This window comes from Trichinella spiralis (assembly GCF_000181795.1).
Source record: "Trichinella spiralis strain ISS 195 chromosome Unknown Scfld6, whole genome shotgun sequence".
Classification (NCBI taxonomy): domain Eukaryota; kingdom Metazoa; phylum Nematoda; class Enoplea; order Trichinellida; family Trichinellidae; genus Trichinella; species Trichinella spiralis.
Window position 1 is genome coordinate 928,163 of NW_003526945.1, and position 16,917 is coordinate 945,079.

The 16,917-nt window shown below is 34.5% G+C and overlaps 2 protein-coding genes across 2 annotated transcripts; one reads left to right on the forward strand and one right to left on the reverse strand.

Annotated features, from left to right (window-relative positions):
• The first annotated feature begins 1,151 nt into the window (after window positions 1-1,151).
• Tsp_07943 (ankyrin repeat-containing domain protein) lies at window positions 1,152-9,121 on the forward strand. Its single transcript, XM_003373296.1, is given in 16 exon segments — window positions 1,152-2,195; window positions 2,318-2,365; window positions 2,518-3,221; window positions 3,391-3,575; window positions 3,651-3,827; window positions 4,193-5,217; window positions 5,298-5,306; window positions 5,461-5,487; window positions 5,588-6,458; window positions 6,509-6,774; window positions 6,860-6,982; window positions 7,035-7,247; window positions 7,645-7,845; window positions 8,070-8,168; window positions 8,839-9,069; window positions 9,086-9,121. The coding sequence occupies 16 exon segments, from the start codon at window positions 1,152-1,154 to the stop codon at window positions 9,119-9,121; spliced, it is 5,259 nt and encodes a 1,752-aa protein (XP_003373344.1).
• Window positions 9,122-13,308: 4,187 nt separating this feature from the next.
• On the reverse strand, window positions 13,309-14,081 carry Tsp_07944 (hypothetical protein). Its single transcript, XM_003373297.1, has 4 exons — window positions 14,049-14,081; window positions 13,976-14,009; window positions 13,666-13,856; window positions 13,309-13,374 (listed from the first exon to the last, which is right to left on the reverse strand). The coding sequence occupies exons 1-4, from the start codon at window positions 14,079-14,081 to the stop codon at window positions 13,309-13,311; spliced, it is 324 nt and encodes a 107-aa protein (XP_003373345.1).
• Between the last annotated feature and the right edge of the window lie 2,836 nt (window positions 14,082-16,917).

The following is a 16,917-nucleotide window of genomic DNA, read 5'->3' on the forward strand; positions in this document are numbered from 1 at the left end:
TGTTTCTGGCCGGTTCCTGGAAGAATGATGCGCTCAATTGAAGAGCTGACCTCCGTCTGCTTCCCTATCACTGAGGTCATCACAACTGCCTGGGCCAAGATGAAACAGATTTGCCAACCAACTTCATTCGTTGTCAGATGATTTTATTTTTCCATACTTGATGTGCTCCAATTGTTGTTCTGATGTTCATTTTTATCTTTTTCAACAATGTATTATTATTATTATTATTAGTTAGTTAGTTAGTGAGCATTTTAATTTTCGACTGCATTCCAACTTGCTAAACCCAAAGCTTCATTATCGACGTATTGTGTTGTGCATAGTTTATCGTGTAATTGTTTAAGCATATCCAGAAATGAGGATGATGATGGTGAAATGTGATGAGAAATTGAATATTTTGTTTTCATTTGCCATCAAGCGTGTGTATTTGTTTTGTGTTTGAAAATTGCTGAAGGTAAGCGTACTTGGCCTTCATGATGCTACCAGTTTTTCTTGTTAAAATTCTACCTGAAGTGTTGGTTAGTTAGTCAAAGGCGAAGAAAGCAACTGCTTCGTGCCAATCATCATCTTCAGCTAATAAAAGCTTGCAGCAATTAATGAATGAATGAATGAATGAATGCGCTCTTCTCTAACACATCCCTTGGCAAGTGTTCGTGTTCAAACTGAATGAACGCGTTACAATGTCGATGTTACTGTAATGGATGAAATTGCATGAAATGGTCAGTTGTTTGAATGAATTTGAAAAATCAGCAGAGCGAATAAAGAAAATGAATCATCTCTGCCTAATTCTGACGCATAGCAGCTGCCCGGCAAGTTTTGCTACCCACGTTGTACAAACCACTTTCATTTCAATTCATTTCATTTCATTGCCCGGCTTTAAAGCATCCAGTTCATTCCATTTAATTCAACGAATTAGTCTCATTGAAATTGGTCATTTTTCAGCAAAACTGTCAAATGATCTGTTTAAAGTTAAATCTTTGTAAAATATTTGAAACCAACTTTCGCCGTCGCAACTGTCAATGCGCAGATTTGTTTGTTATTATTTTTCTTTTGTTTACTTCAGATTTTAATAATTGTTGGTTTTAACTTTAGCATTGTCAAGTGTCACCGAAGAGGCAGCTGCCGCCCCATCGAGCTGGCATTGAGTGAAGAAAATGAATGGTTGCACAGGTGACTTTTGGAAATCGACCGGTGGTCATCAGCGTTGTACCTCTACCAAAAAGAGCAACACCAACTTGCCGTTGTCCAACTTTTCCGGTGAATCGAAGATGACACAGTGTTGCTGTTGTCCTTATGGATACCATATTGATTTGGATTTTGTAAAATACGTGGAAAATATTAATTCCAATCGCCAGCTGCCACAATGCTCGAACAGTTCTGAATCTGGACCTGGTGAAGAGGAATCTCTATCTAACAAGAGTGGAAGAAAATGTTCTGCTTTTTCAACAAAGCTGTTTAATCGAAGAAACTCAAAAATAATCCGAAACATTGGCAAACCAGTTTCAGAAGCTTTGTGCTCTTTGAGAACGGATGAACATTCACCAAATTACACTCGTCATGTCGTTTCGTCGTTTGATAGCTCGTCGAAAAATGATCGTCAGCCTGGAAATGCTTCAATTTCAACTTGCATATTTTCAGATTCGTTGGAAAATGTGATGAGTGATTTTGAAGAAACACTGAGTCGTAGTAGTGGCACGTTTCCAAGAAACAAGCAGATTGAAAATTGTAGCACTAATTTCGCGGATACGGATAACAAGTGGCCACTTTTCAAAACAGTGGCGTCAAAGGCTAGTTCAAGTCGGACTACTGGATGTACCGAATCTGACTTTGGCTATAATTCGACGTCGAATCAGAGTATGCCTGATAGTAAGCAAAATTTACCACCGAACAACAGCAGCAACGACACGTCAGCCATTTACGGTTCATCATTTGAATCCAACTCGTCTGATTTGCAAACACATTTGAAAAAATTGTCTGCTATAAAAGGTGCGGCAGATGACGATGGTTGCACATTTTCATCGAATAAATCCTTTTTGCCGCATATTACTGGTCAGTTAGCTGAAAATTTGGAAAACCTTGCAAATGCATTTCTTTCCTCCACTACTGGTCAGTGTTTGTCCAATGATTTCTGCAGTGATAATGACGATCATTCTGCCCCTAATTCTAAAGCATTGAATGGTATTTCTGATTTGCTTCAGGTGATTATTTTTGTTACTTTACTGTTATTATTATTATTATTATTATTATTGATGCAGTTCACTAATTTGCTGCATTAATTTATTCGGCTGGATGTTGCTTTTAGGATTATTTTTTTTTCAAGAAAAAGCATACATTATCTGTTGATAATGTTGGCTACTTACCCGTAGAGGTATTATGCAAAAAATTATAAAACTTTAATTAAGTTGGATTTTGAATTTTGAGCATTTTGAAAAGCTGAAAATTATTATTATTGTTATTGATACTTACATGATTGATATCGTTTTGTCAAAGTTTATTCTTAATTGACAAAAATGTATCTAGGCTATACGACATCAGATGAATTTGTCTGTCAATCATATCCAGCATTTGGAAAATCAAGTGAAGCTAATTCCGCAGTTGAATTTGCAAATTTTGACACTGAAGAAAGAAAGAGAAGAATTATCTCACGCTTTGGAAGCGGCTGAACAACGATTTCTTCAGCGAAATTATTCTTGTTCAGTAGAAAGCGCGAAAAATGCGTCTGCTTTTGTTGGACTGAAAAAGTACGAAACATCCGCAGAGAACTGTAGCAGCTTTGTGAAAATGCAGCAAAATTGTTCCGAGTTTCGAGGAAAAGCGTCAGCAAAGCAGGACTGTTCGTTTGCGACAACAGCCAATCGTGCGGTATGTGAAAAGCAAATCACCATGCAACCAACAAGCTTAGGTTGTTCTTCTTCATCCGACATTAAACCTGCACTTTTTGAACACAAAAGAAAATTACTAGACATTGCGAGTTTTCCTTCGGTCCGTAGATCTTCTTCCGATTTCAATACTACAATATCGTCGCGTCGAACTCGATTCGGTAGAGATGAAGATTACGCTTCTGACTCAGAGTTGGCAATTGGTGACAGCTTTCTTAACCGTTTCGCTTCTTTACGTCGATCCAGGCAGCTACTTGGCAGTAGAATGAAGAGTCCTTGCTTTGAAGCGACAATTTTCCAGCAGAAACGTCAGCATCAATTTGCAAACAATTCATCGTTGTCAAGGTAAATATCCTAACGTATTCATGTTTCATTCAGTACAAACTTTTGTGATATTTCATCATTATTTATATACAAAATGCAATATTAAATGCTGAATTGATTTCAAATTTGCATTGCTGAGTTGGTTTTTTCTTTCGTGAAACGCTTTTGTCAGTTGTTATTTCAGTTTTAGAAAACCAACGTCAACTCAGTCAACAGACGTTCATTCTTTGTTGCACAACAGTGTGGATGTGCAAAGGAACAAGCTTCATTCAAGTTTGGATAAGATGCCAAACGTTTGCAGCTTGTTGGAACAGAGTCAAAGTAGATCAGACAGCAAAAGTGCTCAGTTTGAACCAAAATCGTCGGGTGTTGACGGTATGAAATTTATTTTCCATTTCATTTCATCATCTCCACGTATTGTTTACGTGTATTATGTGTTTTGATTTACAGATCATCCATTAAAACGAAGTCCTGATGCAAATATTCTAAATAGCACTAGTATTAGACGTCGTTGTATTTCATACCGACCACTGGGATTGGTAACCGCAGAAAGAAAAATGACAGTTGATGTGGCAACCAATGTCGACATACGTCGCCATGTAGATCAGTCGACCAATTGTTCACCTGGTAATTGTTTAATTGCACATTAGCTGTTGAATTTCAAGTTCTATATCAGATTACGAAAAGTATTTCCGTCAGTGTATTTGGACTTAATCAGAGCTTTACTTGAAATTTCCTTTCAACCGTACTCATCACATGTATGAGTGTTTCTGTTTTTCTGATGTAAGATACATCGTCGTTTTTGTATTCTCAGTATAGGGAAAAATAACGGATCACTCATACCATAGTTCTTGCTAGTAATGAAAATAACCTGCCCACAAATTGAACTGAGCATGGATTTTTCAATCAGTTCAATTTATATGAAATCCAAGTAGCACTTGGAAAATTTCAATAATTTCCAAAATTTTAAATGAGAAATTCCTTTTTTACAGGAATAAGTTTTACCTCAAATGCCGGTACACAAACGGGTGATTACGTATGTCAGCAGTGTACTGCATCCGTAAAAACAAAAGTTACTTGTGCTTCTGTGCAAACGCAGAAAACTCACTGCGAAGTTTGTGAAGCAAGAAAATCGCTGAAATATCTGAGCCTTGGCGTTAGTACGGACAATGTTCCTCGTTCAGAAGTGGCAATTCTGACTGATAAGAAGATTGTCGAATCCAAAGCTACAAATACTGAAAATCCACCGCGTTGTGCGGCTCAAGTAAATACAGACAATTTACAGTTGGAAAATTCAGAGTTTCAAGTAGATTCGAAGATAATATTGAACTCTGGATTTTGGAAGCATGCTTCAGTTAATACTGAAATGAAGCCAAGAATGAGCATTGGAATTAATACTCAACCATTTCAAGATCAAGTGAAAGTTCTGTTTGACGCAACAACAAATACGGAAACTGTTGACAAAGAATCAAAAAGTGTAACAGCAGAACCGAAAACTGAAAATCAGGAGATATCTGCAGTTGTTGTTAGTTGTTCATCATCTGTTGTTGGTACAGAAACCAACGATTTAGTTGTAAAAAAAGACGTAGCAGTTAATACTGGCTGTTCATCAATTACAACAAAATCTACAGCAAGTGGTACTGAAAAATTGACATCTAATTCAGTGGCTACATCGACGGACCTGGTGAAGATCATTGCAAACAATCAGACAATGTCCGTCGGCTGTAATACGCTTCAGTCAGCCGTGAAAAATGTCACGTGCTCCACAGATTCTTCTTCTACAACAGAATGTGGCGTATTAGCTGCAGTTGTGAGTGACGATGCTGCAGTGATGGCAGTAAAAAATACAAAAGCGGTTTCCACTTCTACAGACATGGATCAGCTTGCCCGTTTGGAAGGGACCAGTGCTAGCGATGTTTATTTGTGCAAAGATGACTTTGAAACGTCTTCGTCTGAAATCAGTAAGATGAAAGTGAAAGAAATGAATTATTCCACGCTCACTTCTATGAACTGTTTGGTATGTTTCATTTTCTTTGATATCTTCAATGTTTCAATTAATACAGATACAGATATATATATATATATATATAATTGAAGAACAAGCATGTTTATTATTATTATTATTATGTTTTTATTTTTATTCATGGCACTTATGCTTATTTTACATTACATGTAATTTTAATCTAATTTAATTGCATATTTTTTTAATGATAACAGTGTATTTTACATAGTGTCCATTTTATTTACACATTATATACAGTTTATGAATAGTGCATCCAGTATAAAAGTAAGTTAAAAAATGCAAATATCAGAGTAATTCACTTTATTGCATGCATGCTTGAATGATACTTGTTTACACTGAAATAGTGAAACGTAATTTTTTTAAGAATAATCCAAAAGCAACAACCGATAATGTAAAATCATTTTGCGACTGTTGTAATGAAAAAAGCAAACTCTGCTTTGAAGATAAATTAGACAGCAAGAGAACATCTCTGGAAGACTGTTTGGATAAATATTCTGACAAACGTTGCATGACAAAATTGGACGAAGTTTCTTTTAATGAGAAAGAATCTGAGAAAAGCAACGACAGCGGCAGTTCTGATGAACTGAACAGTGCTCCAAGCAGTGAAACTTACACTGATGAAGATATGGGCTTTTTCAACGACAGATTGCCATGTTTTGTTGACAACGAACCTGAAAAAATGAACACGAAGCGAAGATTTGATTTTACAAAACCACGTCCCACGCGAGCGTTTAATTTGTCCAAAGCAGCAGCGGCAAAAAAACTGCTAACATCTCAAACAGAAAATCAAACACGGAAATGCCAACCGAATACGTCCGCAAGCCGTTTTCAGAGGTCTGCTTTGCAGTCGAAGAGTCTGCGAGTGGATAGCAAAAATAAGGGCGATCATTTGGCTTTTTTTGCGGATAAACAAGCCGCTGAAGGCAGAAAGTCTGCTATTTCCAGTAAATCATCATCAGTTGCGAAAGAAGAAGAAGAAAAAGAAGATGGTCTAAGCAAAAAGGTTCATACTAAAAAAATTAATGCAGATAAAAAATCCACGAACAGATTGCCAGCAAGGCCTGTTAATTCAAAGTTCAAAAATTGGAATGCTGCGAAACTCAATTCGGATATGAATGCACAAAAAACAACAGCTACTAATGAAGAGCAGTACATTGAAAAAGTTGAAGAGGTTGATACTGTAGGTCCACTGCCATCAGAGATTTTGTCAAGTGTTGTTAGGTCGAAAACTCAAGGTAATTTTCAAAATCACATTACTGTTGGTCTGAAAATTCATGATTTTTAGCTTGTTCAACTGAAAAGTTGAGTGAACGTGAAAATCCACCGTTGTCTTCTGATAATGATGAAAGTTCAGCCACTGAATCTGATTCATCTTTTGATGAAGGTTCATACGATATTTCTGGTGTGATATCTCACCAATGCGATGTAACTGAGAATGCAATGTCTGGACAGGCCACCAGTACATCATCTCTTCCGGACAAGCTGATTGAAGCACTGCAGCTTTTGAATGATGCAATTAATTGTGCTAAAAATGTGCGAAGTGAAAAGCTGGTATGTTCATTCAAATATGCACGCGTGCATTCGATTTCTGCTCATTGCCTCGTCCTAGGAAGTAACTGAACACTACGTAGAACAGGCTTGGCTGAAGGCAGCTGCTCGAAAAGCAGCTGATGCTGCTTACGTTGAAATGTTTCTTTTTACAGTGAAATCTCTCAGCACAAAACTGCTCAAGCATTTGGTCAATATATGCGATCAAAACGTACTTTGTGATCTTTTTTATAATGTAAATTTATTCAATGATGAGTTTTCAGGAAAATACAGCATTGCATTATGCAGTTTCTTACGGAAACTTTGAAATTGTCAGCTTGCTGTTGGATTCTCAAGTTTGTGATTTAAATAAAGCAAACAAAGCCGGTTATACTGCTGTAATGCTCGCTGCGCTGACTCCACTGAGAAGTGACAGAGATCGTATGGTGCTGCAACGATTGTTTCACATGGGAAATGTAAATGTTAAAGCTACTCAGGTAGGGTGATTGTCAGAATTTAGAACTTTGCAAATTTACTCTACGGATGTAATTCCTTTCAATCCAACGAATTGATTGGTCGAAATTAGTTGCCATTAAGGTGAATTAGCGAAGTCGAGACACTGACTATTTTATTGCACAAAAAGCTTTTTTGTGTTGCGTTGCCTCATATGAAATAAATTTTACCAATTCAAGTTACAATTTTGCTACTTAATGTTGAGTTTAATGTTGTCGCTTTTCTTGGAATAATTCTGCATAATTGTTACTTGCTTAATTATTATTAGCTGTTTGTTTGTTTGTTTGCTTGTTTATATGTTTTTCTGTGAAAAACTATTTATATGGTGTAATGATGCGTAAATGTATGTTTAAAATTTTGTGAAACATGCACTACTTTTAGCATGGCCAAACGGCTCTGATGCTTGCTGTAAGTCAGAATAAATTGGAAAGTGTGAAACTGTTGCTAGAAGCAGGTGCTAATGTGAATCTTCAAGATGAGGATGGTTCGACCGCATTAATGTGCGCTGCTGAACATGGTCACAAAGATGTAGTCAGACTACTTCTAGATGTACCTGAAATAGATGCCACTATGGTTGATCAGGTTTGCTTTTTTGATATCAATTTTCTTATCAAAAAATCAACGTCATTAGAGTTCAGTTTTATTTTTCCACGAAAGTTAGCTTACACTTCAGCGATTAATATTTTTTGTATTTGTAATTTGCCTAAATGGTGTAAAATGTCTTCAGATAATCTTAATTGCATTTAAATTGAGACGCTGCATGTTTTTCGCGTTATAATATTTGTAAAAGCAGAATGTTTTGACAGGATGGTAGTACGGCTTTGTCAGTTGCGGTCGATAATGGGCATAAAAATATTGGAGTGCTAATTTATGCACATTTGAATTACGGCCGAAAATCAAATCAGGTTGGTTTTTTTGTTAATATTTTCCAAATGGCCGTGCTAATAGATTGATTTTAAGCCTTTTGATTCTCAAGCTTAAGGCAGAAAAATGAAACAAAATGAAAAAATTACAATTCTTTTGAATGAAAATGAAAACGGGTGTTACTTGATGTTTGCAACAATCGATTTTGGGTCTGTGTCTGTTTTTGTAACAGTTTGAAAAATGATCAAATTGCAATAGTGCTTGTAGGGCTGTTACATTTTAAGAACCACTTTTTCAGTTTAACTGTTATCGATGATTGCTGTTGCATTTTGGCTATTAATAGCAGTGCACTTGTGAGCAAGGTTTTCAATGATTTTTCACTCTTGTGCTTTTGCATTTTGATTAAATTATCATTCAAACACTTTCCGTTATTTCTAGTTGAAATTTATTTTTGCGTTTCATTGATTTGAAAAACAGCAGTTAATTGCTTTCTTTCATTTTTGATTTCTTAGAAAAAATGTATGCTGCTGTGAGGTATCATTTATTCAATAAAACAAATTGTGCAATGAAGCGGACAAATGCATGAATATTGCACTGTTCAATAGAATAAGAATTTGAGCGCGATTTTCTGCATATGATGACTGGAAAATTCCTGAAATGTGATGAACAAAAGATAAGTTGCGTAAATATATTGCGCAGTTTATTTTTCAGAGAGCTAAATTGTGCATTTTTTCATACTTTTGGACGATACTTTCACATAATCACTTTCCATACATATATTTGCTACTGTACAAGCACGAAGTTTCACAAAGTATGTTGCGTCAGGTTTCAAAGGGCCATTGCAAAACCTGTGCTTGCCGTCGCAAGTGTCCAAGCCTGAAAATTTTGTCACACGATATTATTAAGTCACGATTTATTAAACAATTACCGATGACATATGAAGTATCTTTTGTTTTAGGATTGGCAAATGGTTGGTAATCAGGAGGGGTTGTGATATACGGAGGAGAAATATCGAATTCTTTCACCATTTCCCAGTTGTAAAGATGATATTCAAACTTGTCTAGCTGAAATTACTCGAATGAACAACAAGAACAAGCAAATATTGTTGTGCGCTCACTTCAGAATCTTCTGTTACAATAATGTTATAATTATTAATAACGCCATTGCTATCGGAAAAGAAATATTTGCCGAATGACACTTCTGCCATGGTATTTTCAATTCTGTGCACTTGCAAAGGAAAAGCCTCTGAAACCACAATAAAATAATGCACGTTTGGATATCGGTGTGAATGTATGCCTGTAGATCCTGTCAGCACGGTCACAGATGCAGATTCACTTTCCAAATCGTCCGCTACTGCAGTCACGGAAAACGTGTACCAAGTTGATGGCTGCAAATGGCTTGCCAAAAATTGGCATTGGCTTGTATCAAATGATTCTGATGATTTCAATCCATCTGTACCTGAGTATCTTAAAAATACGTCCACTAACTTATATTAGCTTTATTTGATAAATAAATAACTGAAAGATACTATCGTTTAATGAAAATCATAAAGGGGGTGCATATGGCAGGCATATTTTCCAAAAACGATTAGATTAGATTAGATTAAAAATTACAATTCATATGCAGACATTTCCATTTGTAAAAAATAAAGAGCCACATAAAAATTAACATACGAAATTCTGTAATAAATGTAGGGTAGTGTGGGATCATGTGCTGTCCAAAATAGTTTGACACTTCTGGATCGCGCTATCAAATAGAAATTTTCAACTTTCTCCGGATCTGAAGAAATGCAAATGCATAAATAAAGTGAACAACACTTCATCTCAAGCAAATTTTAATCTTACAAGTAATGAAAACTTTCATAACAGGTGAGCTGCGAACTGAATTATACACAGTGAACAAGTAACATTTGTACTTTCTTCCGGGTTTCAAGTTTTTAAACAAAAATGAACGACTGCAAAGGAATTAAAATTTTGCAGAAGTTAAGACAAACAATAATAAACCTCTGATATATATAGATGTATATATATATACCTTTTATCATTTGGATCTTTTGTGAGAGTTATATTCACTTTATCATTTACGTTGAATACGAATTCATATTTTTCAAAGCGTGCACCATCTACGTCAGTTGGAGTGAACTTTAGTTTCAACGAAGTTGTCGTAATTTTTCCGACCTCTAGCATGGAAGATATTACAGGTGCTTAAAGTAAAATGAGAATTAATTTTCTAACTTCTAAATTTAAGTCATTTACGGGTTGTCAGGTTCAAATGAACAGGATCACTTTTCCATCCAAACAACTTTGATGTGTTTGTTAATGAAAATACGTATTCTGTTGCTGGTTTCATCATGCTCAGACTTACAGAATTTGTATCGTAAACTATCATATTTTCAGATGAACTGGGTGATTTCTAAATAAGCCTGTGTATTTGAATAAAATGTGAAAATTTTGCATGTTAAAAGTGGATATCAATTACAGTAGTATATATATATATATAGATATAATTAAACATCATTAACTTCATCTTCTATTAAAATGAATGACTACGCTTTTCATTGAAATATAATTATTAAAATGAAAATGAATTATTTATATGCACAGTTTATCAGTGACTTGAAGAAATAAATTTCAGAAGTTATTCCTGCTAAAAATGTGCTCATCAAACTGAGGCATGCATTGGTTGAATGTAATATTGAATGAATGAATGAATATTGTGTGCAATATATACTTTACTTTACTAGACAGTATAGACAAATTAAAAACAACTTTTTAGTATTGTCAAAACAGTGATCAATGGGTTAGTTGGTGTTTTATTTTGCAAAAAATGCATTTATTCCTTTTAAATCCGTTTATTGCAAAAATTGTCGCAATCTCGAAGTAGAAATGTTAGTTAGTGCGTGTTGAAGTGGTAATGAACTGAAGTTTTCTCAGTTGAGAAGTCAAATCTGTGCAATTTCAATTCAAAAAAGGATGCGTCATTGCGTATTGAACAATTTATGGATCAGTTTAGCAACTCACTTTTTTTTCATAATACGTTAAAATGGGAACGTAATACAAATTCTCTGCATGTTCGGTTGATTTCCAAGATAGTCTAACCTTTGATTCATGGTTGTCCGCTGTAGATGCATCAGCAGTTTGAAAATTTTCAATCATACGAGGATCTACAATTAATTTTCGTCAAACTTCTTATCTTATTTTATGAATTGAAAACTTGTTCATTTTATACAATCATGCATCAAATCAAATCAAATCAAATCAAATCAAATCAAATCAAATAATGCAATATTTTCTATTAGCGTGACTTACATTCGAAGTTTAAAGTTTCCTCGTATACAATTTTCCACGCGTTCAGATGCTGATTGAAACATATCAGTGTGAACTACAAAATAATGACGCTCTTGAAATGATCAACAACTCATATTTTGGAGCACAGTTCAGATTAAAATGTCATGTACTCGAAAAGTCTGTCGAACTCACACCCACAGTTTTACATACGTCAATAATGCTAACAGGATGTTTTAATAGAAAGCAACTTTCAATGACTGATCAACTGATAACCAGGAACACATGATTTTTGTTTTCCGGTTTAACAATACTCATTTATTATCTATCCAAGCTTATTGATAAAACTGTGCAAGACTTCATTGAGAACTTTCGTTTGTGCCTTTGTAAAATTTTTTGCTAAACCTAAATATCAGTAAACGGACTGGCAATGCGTACTTTAAACATTTGATTCGGCATAATTTTCAAAAGGGCAAAATTTTCTTTTCTTTTCAAACTGCTACAATTGTTTGGCAAATCCGTCAGCTCTGTGCAATTCAAGTAACAAAAAGAACAGACTTGGATGCATTGGACATTCCAAGAAATGCGTAAATATTCATTTTCTTTGAGAAAACTGAATCCGTTTTGAGAAGCTGTAAATATTTTCTAAAAAACAGCTGAAAAGCGTTACTGAATTCATTAAATACCTTTTCTGAGATTTGCAAGTGTAGCAGCAGCAGAATGATTGTTCAACGTTACATAGGGAAATATTTTCTAAAATAGACTGAAAATTAATTGGCACATTTCCACTCATTATACAAACAGTGCAGATGAGCAGATGAGCGTGCATTTCGTGGCAAATAAGTGGAATATTAAATTGATAACTGTGACTAGTTGAAAGTGAACAGTGAACTTACTGAAAATTCTACAATTGCACTGTTTTAGTTTACAAAAAATTTAAAAACTGTCATTACCTGATTGGAATTATTTGCAAACCAAAGTATGATAGTGATAAATAAGAGCGTACTGTTCGCTTCTAGCATACTGAGAGTATACAGGAAAGAATAAGTGTCAGAATATAAGGTTGTAGTCTTTGAAAGTTTATTCACAGAGAAAGACAGACCGCTCTTTTCTACAATACTGTACAACCAAATAACTAGAAGCTGACTTGTTTGTACAAATGTCAATATAAATTCGTGTTGTCCACAGAATAACAGGAAAAGGTGACAGTATAGCCGTCTCGACACCACGTGAGCGCTATTTCGAAGTATTTATATAAGCATCCATTCACTCAGCAACGACGTCAGCATCTGGGAATATTTGTTTATACTTACTTGCACATTTCAATCTTACTGAAGTTTTGGTCATGTGATTTTTAAACTTTTTACAAGAATACATATGATAATTTAATAAGCAGTGTTTAAAAGTGGACAAATAAAAGCAACATAATAGCGAACCATTTACTGGAATTTACACGAATTCTGAGGTACTGTAAAGTTTATAAATCAGTAATTGTGAAAAATAATATGGAGTATGTTATGAATCAGAATTGGTGATTTGATTAAAATTAGCTTGAGCGTGAATACAAAGTGCCAAAAATTACACCAGACATCAGCCAACAGTGAAATACATCTTGCCCCATTGGTTGTGCTTTTGGTATGCATGTCGAAACCAGAGGTCAGCGTGACATCTGGGTCCAGAAGAAAAATTGTGTGCAATCGTGAAACGGCTCCAGGTCAACAAATAAGCTAACAGCGAGTTAGTGTAAACAACATCAGCGAGAAAAATGTCAGTCATTCTTCGCGTGTTCAGCAGAAATCCGTCGGCTTAGAATAGCACTGTTTGTATGTGTGCATGATTCAGAGGTATTCTAGTTCTTCATAATTTTTCTGTTCCATTATTTTGGCATAATAAATATTTAACAAATAACTGACAGGCTGGTAAGTGAGCGACAGAATTGCAGGCGATGACCGTTGGCAGCTGACTAAAAAAAGAACGAACACTAGTCATACTTGATCAAGGTGAAACTTTTCATCAAGTGGACAGTAATTTTTGGGGACATTGTATAGAATGTTTGAAATTTAAAATTTTGAGCAGATGATATTGTATTAATGAGGAAACAAAGAAAAGAATTATACTGTTCAGAGTACAGCTTACTCCATGCAATAAACGCTATCATCTACTAGCTACACGATCTAAGCAATTAATATGAGCATATTGCTGTTGTCAATATTCCAGAAAAAGTATGACTGGAAGAAGTTGTCAGTACACTGACGGGAAACTGAGAAATTCTGCACCATCTGGAATGGTTCATCAGTTTTGCTTTGATTCGCGTCGATAGAGCTAGCTGCACTGTCCAAATGGAAGTTTTTGGTAAGTTGCAACCGCGACGAGCTACTGCATATTGTAGGAAGAAAAAGAGACGAACGAAACGATACAATGAAGATGGACTGCTGCTGGCAGCGGCTTAATTTACCAAATTGAACACAGAAAAGTGCGAAAGCAGAAAAGAAAAAAGGTCCCAAAAAATAGATAGAATCACTCACAAATATTGCTGACCAATACAACAACAGAGAATATAAAACTTGAATCTGACAACTGAATCACTCGATGTGAAGCCTACAATAAAAATGGAATTTGATTTTAAGTATAACAAACGTATAACCAACTGTGGCCAGCGAACAAATCCATTCCAACATAGAATGGAATACAATTGCAAAAACGTTCAAAAAGGCGACATTTCAAAGTTAATATCAAGTTGTGTGACAAATTTAACAACCATAAGAGGACAAGATAAAGCTTTCAGCGATTGAAGGTACCAGAGCTAATTATCTTGGACTCGACTAGTTTAAACTATCAGGAATAATCAACTGACACAAAAATAGCTAAAACTAAACACACACATACAGTCACACACACAAACACACATATATATATATATATGTATATAAATATAGGTGCGTATGTATATGGTCAATGAAAGTTTTATGTTCTTGTTGCAGTGCAAATGCGCAAACGTTGTACAAATAAAACGTAAAATTGCAGATTACGATTCTGGCGTTTATTGCATTTTTATTTATACATTTTTGCAAACAATTGAAAAGCTGTTATCTGAAGCTTTCATCTTTTACATGCATTTCTTCTATATTTCCACTCTTGTTGTGTATGTTTTGATTATTCAGATGAATAAAGCTGCTTTTGATTGTATCAAAAAACAAAAATACCTTCGTTTAATTGTAACATTTATTAATAGTAATAATAATAATAATAAGCATCACTGGAGTGATGTTGCTTAGCTTCTATGTTATACAAATTTACAGTTTTCTTTTTTGATGTTAATCTGAATTTTGGATTGATGTTTCATTGGAAAAATTAAATAAAATCATTAAATAAGTGAAATCAATTCAATTTTACATCCAACACATGTGAGCGGTGAGAATTTGAAGTGAACCAAATGCTTGCATTTATTTTCGTCACAATGCAAGCAACATTGATAGATGTATACTAATTTTAGCATGGACGGATGGAAGAATAAAAAAAATATTTTTCTTGTTACTGTAGTTCACATAATCTCAGAAGCATGTTGTCTTGAATGATTGAAATGTTCGATCACTTGCAGATGATTTATTGAGAAAAATTTATTTGACACTTTGAAACTACACCAGGAACAAAAGTGAAACTTCTTCATTTTCCAAAAAATGCGTTTAAAATTTCCTAAATTCAATTGAGCAATGAAATTATCATTCAAGCGTTACAAAGCAGCATCAGAATTAAGTAACGTTGATTTAGCTAAAGAAACAATAAAATAATCATTTATATAAAAAGAACTGGAACTGCAATGATAACTAGACGACAGAAATAATATGATAGTTATTACTGTAAAGTTGCATATCATGAATTACTGTTGCTAATAGTTGTGAAAATTACAGTCAACGTAATGAAAAGTAGGCAAAGCAATTGTTTACCATGAATTTCATGCAAATTTTCATTCGAGTGCTAATTCATTTACTCGCGTGGGGTTAGTTGCTATAGCTGTTGTCGTACGTTGTGCGGTGATTGAACAATGTGTTATTTTCCAAGTGGCGACAGCCCCACATCCAAAAGGCAAATTCCGTTTTTTCGTTTATTTTACTTCTATTTCCATAAAGTAATTCATCATAATTTAGAACACTAAAAAAGAAAGATGGCTTTCAATGTGGTGAAGATCGCAATTCAAATAAGTTGCATTATACGTAAGTTAACTGGTAATTTTCTAAAAATAAAACAAATGATAGATGCTGAGTTTATGAGGTTCAATAACATAACGGTGATAAAAAGTAATCAGTTCTATAAACTTTCAAGTCTAAATTAGCAGATGCATTTTTGGAAATCACTTCAAAAATTTCAAGCATTATAATAGTTCTTTATAATTGTAGAAAATAAAAGAAAGAACTGTAGAACTTGAGATTATGGCAATTCTAATTGAAATATCTCAAAATTCATCTTCGAGATCATGTTGAAGTGATTTTCAGAAAAAAAGTAATTTAGCGTTGCGTTTTAATGCAGTTTGACTATGTCGAATAACGTTAACTGATCGATATTAATCTAATGCGCTTTTCTGTAAGCAGTCTTATCACTAGTAATGCTTTTTGCTTATTTGACTAACGTGAACAGCAAAAGCGTTGCATAACGTTCATTTGCTGATTTTCATTTGAACCAACTGTGAGATTATTCCAAGAATTTTCAAATAGTTGTTTTCTTATTGGTAGAAATTGCCAGTGCATTTCTTCTGCTCATATTATGGCTTAGGTTAGACTTTATCTTCAGCCAAAAGTTCTAACGCACTAAAAACCGGTTTCTAACGCTGCATTATGCAAATAACTATCGCTATAACGCGCCTTATCATCAGTAAGGGTGCGTTTGTTTGCTTAATTTACGTGGCAATTAGTAGCATCGTTGAACGTTCTCTGAGTTCATTATAGCGTTAAGTAGCTGCTGAAGTCGGTTTCAGAATTACTGACAAGTATTCTACTTTTCCGCTTTTTATTTTTTATAAATTTTATATAATCATTATATAAACAATTATTTTTTCATTAGATAGCACTTAATTATATTATATTATATTTGTTGTAAATCTATTTTGTCATAAAGTGAGGATAGTTTTGATTTAATATCATTATTACAGGTTTAAAGAATGGAGCAAAGAAAATGTTAAAACGCGGAAGATACGAAGCGGATCGAGGACGACACGAAGCGGATCGAGGACGACACGAAGCAGATCGAGGACCACACGAAGCAGAACAAGAGAAGACAAAGTTCCTGGGACCCCAATTCTGTAGGTCTGGGATTGGGATACTTCGAAAGGGCGAAGTTATCCCATAGTTGTAATTAAGTTAACGACCAACCTACATGGCTGAGTTTTGAATTAATGCAGTATTTGGTCTTTCACGCAGCAATATTTTTGTGTGCAACTGCTTTCATGTGTCGAAATAATTTTTGATTTCATTTTATTTTGTAATTTTTGTTTTCTTTCTACATAGTTTAATTT

Excerpts from the sequence above, each read along its gene's own strand:
- Tsp_07944 (XM_003373297.1), bottom strand. The coding sequence starts at position 14,081 with ATGGATTTGTTCGCTGGCCACAGTTGGTTATAC. Across the intron at positions 14,010-14,048 it reads CTGGCCACAGTTGGTTATAC|GCTTCACATCGAGTGATTCA; the intron begins GTTTGTTATACT and ends TTTTTATTGTAG. Across the intron at positions 13,375-13,665 it reads GCAGAATTTCTCAGTTTCCC|TCAGCTGCCAACGGTCATCG; the intron begins GTCAGTGTACTG and ends TTCTTTTTTTAG.
- Tsp_07943 (XM_003373296.1), top strand. The coding sequence starts at position 1,152 with ATGAATGGTTGCACAGGTGACTTTTGGAAATCGACCGGTGGTCATCAG. Across the intron at positions 7,248-7,644 it reads TAAATGTTAAAGCTACTCAG|CATGGCCAAACGGCTCTGAT; the intron begins GTAGGGTGATTG and ends CACTACTTTTAG. Across the intron at positions 7,846-8,069 it reads ATGCCACTATGGTTGATCAG|GATGGTAGTACGGCTTTGTC; the intron begins GTTTGCTTTTTT and ends ATGTTTTGACAG.